The sequence below is a fragment of the Gavialis gangeticus genome, unplaced genomic scaffold (genome assembly GCF_001723915.1).
Source record: "Gavialis gangeticus isolate Ggan-Ray unplaced genomic scaffold, GavGan_comp1, whole genome shotgun sequence".
Taxonomy (NCBI): Eukaryota; Metazoa; Chordata; order Crocodylia; family Gavialidae; genus Gavialis; species Gavialis gangeticus.
Genome location: NW_017729008.1, coordinates 16937549 through 16948214, shown reverse-complemented (window position 1 = coordinate 16948214; position 10666 = coordinate 16937549). Strand labels below are relative to the sequence as shown.

The following is a 10666-nucleotide window of genomic DNA, read 5'->3' as shown; positions in this document are numbered from 1 at the left end:
TTCTGTTTTGTGTTTCCACCTAGGTTGTTCTTTGCCCTATGATATGTACATCTTGTGGGATCTGTACAGTACTAAGCATGCCTGTCAATGCTCAAATCCTGATAAAACAGTAAAAATCAAAAAATGAAACATTAACAAAATTAAAACAAAACTCAGAGCCCTCACTATAATAAAGAGAATCATCAAATTGCAATTGACAATTTCCTTCTAGGTAGTCATGAAAGAGCAGCACATTTTCAGCTTTCACTTGCAGCCAAGTAGCTGTTTTATTTGTACTGAATTTTACTTACAAAATGCAATCCAAGATGAAAGAAATTCCTGCTTGTACATGTTTTAGTTTAATCTGGAAATGCCTGTGTTTCTACTCCATCTTTCCAACCTGCTGAGATTAGCATTATGCACTGAACTGCTTGCTTAATTATATCTGCAGTACAGTTTATTACAATTAATTACTTTTTAAGCATAATGCTAGCATCAGACATGCTATTTACCAACAAAACCACTTTCCCTACCGTACAAGTTTAAAAGATCTTGAAAAACATGTTTTGGAAAAAACCTCTCTTTTATTAGGCCCCTAACAGACCTCATTTTCATTGTGCGATGGATAACGAGAAATTTTTTTTTGCAATGGAAGCAGTACACGAAATGTGTGGCTTGATGTTCAAAAGGCACGCTCACTGTCTGGAGGCAAAAAGGTGGAATGTGAGCTAGCACTGCTGGTACTTGCCAGCTGGAAGAGCTGCAGACCCACTTTCCAGGAGTGGTGAGGCGGTGCAGTTGCCTACCACCCCCCACTGGCTGCATAGTGCATGTACAGTGAGCTCTCTGAGCTCACCACCTTGTCAGCAGAGCCCTGGAATCCAGGGGGTGAATGAGGATGATGCTGCCCCCATCCCAGGCACAGAAACGTGGTCACCTGAGGTCACCTGTGCAAGTCTGGGGTGGAGGGACAGGACATCACAGCATGACCTGTCTTCTTCAAAAGGAAAACCTTTGAAAAATTATTAAGGAACACATTTGTGGGCGTCCAGCAGGAAAAATAATGCTGAAGGGCAACCAGCATAGATTCATAGCAGGTAGATCCTGCTTGACTAGCCTTGTTTCTTTTTACAACCAGGTCACAAATTCAGGAGTCAAGATAGATGTCATTTACTAGGATTTTAAAAAGGCCTTTGATACAGTGTCTCATCCCATTCTTATAAATAAACTAAGTGGCTGTGATGTAGATGATTACACAGTCAAATGGGTGGAGAACTGGCTTATGGGACGCACCCAGAGAGTGGTGACAGATAGGTCAGTATCAACCTGGAAAGATGTGGGCAGTGGAGTCCCCCGAGGTTCAGTCCTTGGGTCAGTACCATTCAATATCTTCATCAGTGACTTGGATGAGGGTGTGAAGAGCACTCTGTACAAATTTGTGGATGACATAAAATTATATGGCAAAGTAAGCACGTGGGTGCAAAGGGAACGGACTCAGGCAGATTTGGACAGGTTGGAAAAGTGGGCAGAACAGAATAGGATGCAGTTTACCAATGGTTAGTGCAAAGTGCTGCACCTAGGGAGAAAGAATCACCAACACACATAAAGACTGGGAGATGACCTTCTAAGTAGCACAGTGGCAGAAAGGGATCTCAGAATCATAGCAGACTCCAAGACGAACATGAGTCATCAATGTGACAAAGTGATTAGTAAAGCTAACCATACTCTATCATGTATAGCAGGTGCATCATGAGCAGATCTAAGGAGGTGATACTTCCCCTCTATGCAACATTGGTAAGATTCGACCTGAAGTACTGCGTCCAGTTTTGGGCGCCGCACTTCAAGAAGGATGTGGATAACCTTGAGAGGGTTCAGAGCAGGGCTACTCGTATGGTTAGGGGCCTGCAGGTAAGAACCTACGAGGACAGGTTGAGGGATCTGGATCTCTTCAGCCTCCACAAGAGAAGGCTTACAGATGATCTTGCGGCCATCTACAAATTCACTGGGGGGGGCGGGGTGCACAGCAAGGAATAGGATATACTCTGGTTACCAGGGCACCCTTTGGGGTAACTAGAAACAATGGCCACAAACTGACAGAGAGCAGATTTACGTTAGACATCAGGAAGAACTTCTTTACGGTAAGGGTTACCAGAATCTGGAATAGGCTTCCAAGGGAGGCGGTGCTCTCCCCTACCCTGGAGGTCTTTAAGAGGAGACTGGACAGGCACCTGGCTGGGGTCACCAGCACTCTTTCCAGCCCAGGGCAGGGGGGCAGACTCAGTGATCTACTGCAGTCCCTTCCGACCCTAAGAATCTATGAAATCTAGTATCCCCATCTACTAGGTTCTGCCAATCAGCACACCCTGGGATGCTAAAGGACCTGGTCATTTCCTATCACTGTGTACATAACATTACCAACTGTTCAGATTAAAGCAGGATACAAACAAGCCACATGTTCAACATTTAAAGAGTAATACCTTTGAGGATGGTTTATTGTTTTTGTGCCTGGTTTGCTGTTTTTATCATGTGATAAACTACTTGAAAATTTAGCATGTAACATTTTATTGTGAAATTAACATGTTCGTTACATAATAAAATAATAAATGTAATGTCTGCCACAACCTTAGGTTATGAGGAATAAATGTACTAGTCAGCTGCAAGAAATTCTAGGTTCTGGAATAATCCTATGACTGTAATTCCCTTGGACAGATATTTGTTTTAAAAAACAAAGGTATGGCATGCACTCCAATCACATGCAGACTATCATAATGGACAATTCAATAGATATATTTATCTCATTATTTAAAGGAAATTCTTACTGTGATGGTGACTAGGGGAAAAGATGGTTCCAAAATTTTAAAATGGGCAGCAGCCACTGCTAAATGACAAACAGCCATTTCAAAGAACATAAGGACTCAAAGGGGCTTCCCAGACCATTGAGTCCAGTGCCCAAAATAATTAAGCAATCCTGTCTAAATTATAACTGCAGGGTAACCAGTAAATTAAGATTTGCCTTAAAGTTTTCAGTAAGAGCCAGTAACACAAAGTTGCAAGGCTCCAGAAGTTCTAGATATAGGAATCAAACTGTGACTTCTGTGGTCCAGATGCTTCCCTTATTCACAAACTGGCCAGGGACTCTGTTTTGTTGAGGAACGCACTAGTGGTCAGGCTGTTGCCAGGGACAACATACTTCCCCATCATACCCAGGCAGTTCAGCTGGTTGGCATCAAGTATCAGCTTGAGATCAGTATGCTCCCCACTCACCAGCACATGGGAGAAGTGGTTCATATCTCAAGATCCAGGAAAATCTTACACCATGAAGAAAATACAACCTGAGCCTTAGCCAAATCATGCCATTAAAGTGTTCATACAGTACCAGCAACCAGTTTGTTCTAGACAGCATATTTTACCTTATACCTATTACAGAGAGTGACTGCATCTGGTTGATACCTTTTACTTGTCCAGGTTCTCCCTCGTCCTGTTGTAGTCTCTCCCACTGTGAGCTGCCAGACAGACAACATAAAAGTACTTTTCAGACCCCAAATCACATTTTTAGTGAAAAGTATGCATTTACTGAGTCTCAATTATTAAAATTAATTCTTCTTTGAGAAAAATAAAGCAAATACTTGTAAGTTATGTGGTTCTGCATAATGTTGACTCCAGACTGGTCAGGTTACATGCAATTTTCTCTATATAGAGAATTGCATCATCTAACTCCGACTGGCAAATAAGTATCCACACCCCTTTACATCCCAAAAGCAATACAGAATTGAACATCTAAAATATTGATGCTTTTAGTAGCCCACTGATTGGACTTATCCTACCCAGGTGACCAAATAGCAAGAACAGTGTTAAATACTACACCACTAAATTAGAAAGCATATATAAACAGCAAAATGCTGCTCATTTCTGAATGAATAATTTTAGAGTGCATAAAGTTTAAATATTCTGCAAGTGGAAATGCAAATATCAATAAGCAAACTGCTGTTTCCCCTTTGTCTAGTTCTAACATTATTCCAAAACATCTCCCTCTTCAAAACTCTGCAACTTAAGAAGCGATAATGACCAATATATGCAATGTATTGTTTCTACCTGTTGATAAATTTTGAATGAAAAAACCCTAGTAGCTTTAACAGAGTTGATTTTAAGAACTTTATGAAAGTTCACTCAATTAAAATGCAATATCTAATAGACTGTCTACCCAAAAATCAGAAAAACAAGAACTGGAATGATCTCAAGAGGTCATTTACTTGAACCTTCTGCTCAATGCAGTAACATGCCTATCTAAAGTACCCTACATCTTTGTACTTAAAAATCTCCAATGATATAGATTCCATAACCTCATAATAGGGTTCATAACTTTTGATCCATAAAATATTATACCAGAGGTTTAACAACAGCTGAGATATTAGTCAGATAAAATTAATAGTTAATTAGCTACATTACAAAGCAGCGAATTGTTTATCCAGTGTGTTTTACTAGCACTGAAGTACTCCTGGATCATCTTTTTTTACATAGTAAATTGAATAGTAAACCAGGTTCTGTTTTTATAATTAATTTGCAGTGATACAAAGGAAGATTCACAGTAATTACAATACTGTCACCTAAGAAAATATCATGTTTGTCTGAATTTTCCTGACAATTAATTTACAGATATACAGAAAGAAAAGCCTAAAGCTAAAACCCACAAATTTCAAATCTTATAGTAAATTAAAATGGTAAACTTGAAATAGTAGCTTAAGTGTCAGAAGTAATTGCCGTGTGGTTATTTGTTTGTATCAGTATTATGGTAACAGCATAATTAGAATGGATAACTGCAAGTTTTTAAAAGTTAGAAAGATCCTGACTAGCTACATCACAAAAATCAACAACTGGTATAAATAATTTTTGTAGCAAATAAAAAGTGCCACATTTTCCAGGCTGCCTTCTTCATATGTAACAAAATAATTTCTCCTTTAAAAAAGGAAAGAATATTCTTGCAAGGCATTTAGCAAAGTTCTATATTTCATGCCTAGCTTTGGTTGCCGGATTAACAGTTGCTGGTAGCAGCCATCCTTCAATTTGAGGATGGTCTCTACCACAGCTCATTGACGGGACTTGAGGTGACCCAAGAGTCCAAATCCTTGAGCCACAGCTCCATCCACAGAAGTTGCAGGTCTTCCTGCAGGGGATAGCAGGCTGCAGGTTGGGATCACTTTCCCTTTCCTTCCTTCACTTTCTCTTTCACTTCAAGGGCAAGACCCTTCACCTTGAAATGGACTGCTGCTTGGTTGAGGTTGTGGTACAACTGGAGTCAGTTGGCAGCCAGCTCCTCCCAGCTCTTGATATCTGTATCTGTTTACTTGAGGTATGCCTGCAATGTGTCTGCAGTTTCCTATTGTTGCGGCAAAGCCGCTACCATGATCTTGGGCCTGTTTCCCCTTCCAGAAGTTGTAGCCTCCACCCACTTCCCTCAGCTGACCCTCATCCAGTCAATCGGTCTTACTCAGAGCTGCAATGTCAATACTGTATTTCACTAGTTCCCTAGAAACAATGGCAGTTCTTCTTTCTGGTCATTTGTTGCCTTGGTTATTCATAAAGGTGTGAACATTCTATGTTGTGAATCATTATTTTCTTATGATGTTTGTGAATGCAGAGAGTGATACCACTGGATGCGATTATCCATCCAGAAGCAGATAAGAAAGCCTAGGTTTAGGGTACCTTTTCTAGCCCCTTCCCCATGTGGGACAAGCAGAGGGTATCAAGAATAGGACTGCTTAGTTGCAGTAGCAACTGCCAAATTGCACCCATCTCAAGGTGCAAGACTATCTTTAGGTTGCCACTGCCATCATGCAGATTTGTTCCTGGAAGCTGCTGTATTCACTAGTCCTGCCTCCATCACCACTAGTCCATCACCACAGGGCTTTTGGAGGCATGTTAATTCCTGTTGCAGAAACTTGCATGTGACTTCGTTTAATCTGAGGAAGCTGATCTGTGGAAACAGCAACCACAAGAATTTGACAAGTAGAGATCTGAGCCCAGTGGAAAGGGAGAACCTTAGATGACAGAAGACCTCCATCATGCTGCACCCTTCTTCCGTCTTTACAGCTGCTGAGATCCCGATATCATCTTCTATCTGATTCACCGCTAAAGATTAGGAGTTGGGCTGTCATTTATCTGGAACCTCCTGTCAGGCCTGTTCACCACAGGTGACCTTGCCAGGACTGTAAGACTCCAGGCGACATAACTCTGATAATCATTATGACACACAAGCCTCTCCGACACTACAAGGTCTCAGGCCATGGAGAGGCCAAAGTATTAGATGGACCAAATGAAGTATAAAAGAGAAGTCATTGCAGCTTTCTCAAGACAGAGAAATATTAAGAAGATGGGAAAAGGAATACTATCAGAGCATACACATTTTATACATTTGTCCGATATGATTCTTACACTCTGCTTTTGAGTAAGGGTAGAATCACAGAAAATGGGGTTTAAACAAATTAGGTACAGTCAATTTTACAAATGCAGAAATGGATTCTACTGTATGTTTTCTAGTATGCCGGCTAACACATTTTAGTTACTAAAGTAAAAAGGGCTTCCATCCCTTCTGCTCAAAATCTGTTCAGCGCTCATAAATCTCCATACAGGTAGTCTTCTGCCTGACATTTTATCCAAGTTCATTTACCAGTACTCCCATTTATACATTCTTATATCAGGTTAATCAATTCTTCCCTTTTCTTCATTATTTCCATCCTTAAAAATACCAGTAAACCATTACTATAGCCTGTTCCCAAATCCAACTCCAAGTGGGGAATTCTATTTTGAACCTACTAACTGACAAAGCCAGCTCTATGAGCAAGGCTATAGTTTCCTACTCACCCAGTACTATAGGCAACACAACCTTTGAATGACTATCCTCCACCAAATTATAAGCCATGGGCAAATGTTTAATTTTTAATGCTTTGAAAAGAGAGGGGAAGTTGCTGCTCAGGAGCAGGCATCAGCTGTTAGCATGAAAAAGGGTTAAAACTGCAGTGGTTCTGCCATACTTGTACTGCTGGAGGAGCATGCAACTACAACAGTGACATCATAACAACTTATACTAGTATCATTCAATACCCATACTATTGCAACATCTGTCTACACCAAAGTGTGACAGTCTTCAACTTGCATCTTTGTTGGTTACTTCTTGAATTTTTTTTCCTTAGCACCTGCTCTTGCAAAGACGAAGTCACTAGTATATCTCACAAACAAAACTTGATCAAAATCATTTTAATAACTAAACTTTATAAAGCCATGACAAAAATCTTAATCCTGTGCACGAAAGAGGATTTTGATCCATGGCCACAAAAAGTGAAGATAAAAAAGAACCAGAGAAACAGTTACAGTGGATGTGATTTATAAACCTTGTTGCAGTAAACTGGCATTAGAGACCTTATTTGCTTGTTCCTTAACAGCCTTAAACAATTCTATGGTTTGAACACATTAACAACAAAACCTAAGGTGCTCAAACTTTTTCTTCTGCCGGTCAAATGGGCAGTGCCTGGTCCAACCGTGGGCCAGGTGGTGATTCCAGTCCAGCATCTGGCCACATGGAGAGAGGCGGGAGGCAGCCTGGCCTTAGCCCACTCCCCACAAAGAGGGAAGGGGGCCTCAACTGGCCCCACAGGATGGGGGAGTGAAGGACATGACTTGGCCCTGTAGGGGGAAGGGACCTGGACCTAGCCCTGTGGATGAAAAGGGGGCATGACCCAGGCCCATGACCCCCCCACAAGGGAAAGGGGGTGCGTCATAGCCCCACAGGCAGGAAGAGAGGGAGTGGCCCTGTTCCAGGTCAGGGGAAAAAGGGACATGGCTCTGCCCCAACAGGAAAAGGGGGTGTAACTTGGCCCCAACCCAGTTCCACAAGAGAAGGGGGCATGGTCTGGCCCCAACCCAGCCCTGCAAAAGGAAGGGGGCGTGGCCTGGATCCCACCAGGTGTGCGAGGCTTGGGGATTTGACGGGGGGAGGGTGAATGGCCACTGCTCCCATGCTGACAAATGTCTGGACCCATGCAGAGGCCCATGGGCCTGAAGCGATGGCTCTGTAAGCAGCACTGGCCCACAGGCTGAAGGCTGAGCACCGCTGAAATAGAGAGATCCTACAAAGGCATTTTCAGTTATGCTTGTATATTTTATGATGGACTTCCAAGTTTAAGAGGAATACATATAAATATATTGAAAAGACATGTTCATTTTCTTTAAATTAAAATATATGAACAAAGAAGTCAATAGAAATGATCAATCAAGCATCCAAAAATTAATATAGTGCATGACAGAAGAGTGCAAATCACAACTAACTCACACAGTAAAAATGCCAAATCCTTGTTTGATCTTAGTTACATCAAGGAGGAACTGCTATCAGAATCTCGCCATGAAAGGCCCTCTCCTTTGCAACGTCCATTCAACGAAGTCTGAAACTAAGCTATTTTTGCTGAACTTTCTCGAATGATGAACGCCCATCTCTGCATGAGCACTGGTGGAAGACTGCTTCCACATTTGCTACCGCTGCTTTGACTAGTTAATAATTTTACATGTCTCAGAGTAATTAATCTATTATTAGCTCAACAGTTTCTCCTTTATGGCACACAACAGTTGTAGTGTTTAATGGCTTAAAAAGCCCCACGTTAAAATGAACGAAGATTTTGTCTAGCAGAAAGAAGCACTTCCCACGATACCTATTTGACATTTTAAGCAAGCCTCTTCAGAGGCAGCTTGCTAAAAATAAAGATGGGACAATTACCTTGATACTTCCCGGAGATAAACAGTCTGCATTGCTTTCTTCAAATGAGATTCAATATTTTTCCAGAGTCTACGTGTATCACGTTCGTTTGCTGCACCAAGCAAAAAATCAACTCCATTAATGTGAACTCTGAGCAAGTGTTTACCCTACAGAATGGAGGAATTCAACCTTGAATGGCTAAACATTGTCAGAAGTACAAAATAGTTGGTGTAACATCCCAACACTTAAATGCTTATATTACCATGATGCAGCATCAGCCTCTATTGGCATAAAACCCTAGATTACAATGCAAAGATGTTGCAATGTGGTTATTTTGTGATATTCTCTGGCTATTAACAGAATCTTTGTTCTCCCTCCCTCCTAGCCTTGACAGAGAAGGCTTATTTCTCCTTCTACTTCATTATTGTAAGAGAGGGTGAAAAGAAGGGGAGCAGAACTGTATAAAGAGAGCAGGTTTTACAGGGGAAGGGGACATGCTTGGCAGCAGTTCCTATTCATCTTCACAAAACACTGATGAAAAGCTAGTCTGTCTGCTTTTGCTTCCAAATGTCACTTGGTGTGCATAAGACACCAAAAGTGATGCTGCTGTGACTAGGAGAATGAATGGAAATTGGTTCAAATGTACATGCTCCCCAAAAGCCATAAGCTGAGCTCCACTGTTTTATCACTGACCACTAACATTAAAGCAAAATACTTACCTTCTCCCCTGACCACTGGTTCACAGTACTTTGAGAAATTTAGTGCTGCCTACAGGAAGGGGAAAAAATAGGAAAAATGCTGAAGTATTTAAAAGGATATATTAGGAATACTCAGTTTGTCATTGCAACTAACATAACTCTTAGCATTGAAAAATGAATACAAATACACTTCAGCTAATTAAGGTGCTTTGATTCTTTGGAGGTATCTCTGGGCTTGCAGTTTCTCCAGGGACAGTCCCTGCTCTCTCAGGAGAAACCACAAGTGTACAGAAGTTCATAATTTTTCTCCTAGAGTAAAAATGGCCACTCGGGAAAAAATAACTCAGGAACAACCAAGTGAAGTGGCTACCTGGAAAATATCTCTTGGAAGACAGAACTTTTGTACAGGCAGCAGACACAGAACCCACCTCCACAGTCCCAGTGTGCTTTGCTTCTTTCCCCCCTCCCCACAGGGGGAGGGAGAGCATGCCTCAGTCTTAGCCAAGCATGGAGCAGAACACCTCCCCTCCCCACACCCCCAAGTGCTTCAGGGTGGAAAAGCCCAGCATTGAAGCACTTAGGGGGCATGTTCACTTCACTTGTTCCCTGTCTTAATCACACAGCAGGACTTGGGTGCAGGGAAGCATACAAGCATAATACTCCCTGCCCAGCCTTACCTGGGCTCCAACACAGGAAAGGGGAGGGGAAAGCCTGGAGAACTCTTCTGTGTATGGCATAGCCCCCACCCCCACCTTCCCTGACCCAGTGGACCCCTGCCTATGTTCACTTAAAAAACAAAAACAAACCCTCCGCCCCCAGCAAAGCTCTCTGGGCTGCATGATTAGAGACCCCTGCAGCACCGTGCTAGCACTGCAGGCTCTTTGCTTCTCTGACTTCTGTACAGGTCTGTTTTCTTCTCAGGAAAACAAACCTGGGAAAGGTGTCCTAGATGATGCAAATCTGTGTATGCAGCCACTGACATTGCACTGAGAAACATCATGTGGCTTCTCTGAACACAGACACAAACCAAAGTAATAGGGGTGCACCAATAGAGATTTTGGGGCCGATATTGATAGCCGATATTTAAGAAGGCATACTAGCTGATACCAATCCAATTTCCAATACAGCTGCCTCCAGCTGGTGAGTCTGGAGGGAAGAGCTGTGTGTGGGGGCAGACCAATGCCCCCTGCAGTAAGGGAGGAGGTAGGGGCAGAGGCAGGCATTCCCTAGGTGGGGGGGGGGGTGCAGA

At 42.2% G+C, this 10666-nt stretch overlaps 1 protein-coding gene across 1 annotated transcript in view; it reads right to left on the bottom strand.

Annotated features, from left to right (window-relative positions):
* The window catches only part of ORC5 (origin recognition complex subunit 5), a 166873-nt gene that overhangs the window by 116786 nt on the left and 39421 nt on the right, over positions 1-10666 (bottom strand). The window contains exons 7-9 of the mRNA XM_019509451.1: positions 9439-9487; positions 8741-8831; positions 3430-3482 (exon numbers count right to left, since the gene is read on the bottom strand). Coding sequence (XP_019364996.1) covers positions 3430-3482; positions 8741-8831; positions 9439-9487 — 193 coding nt within the window. The remainder of the gene's footprint in view (positions 1-3429; positions 3483-8740; positions 8832-9438; positions 9488-10666) is intronic.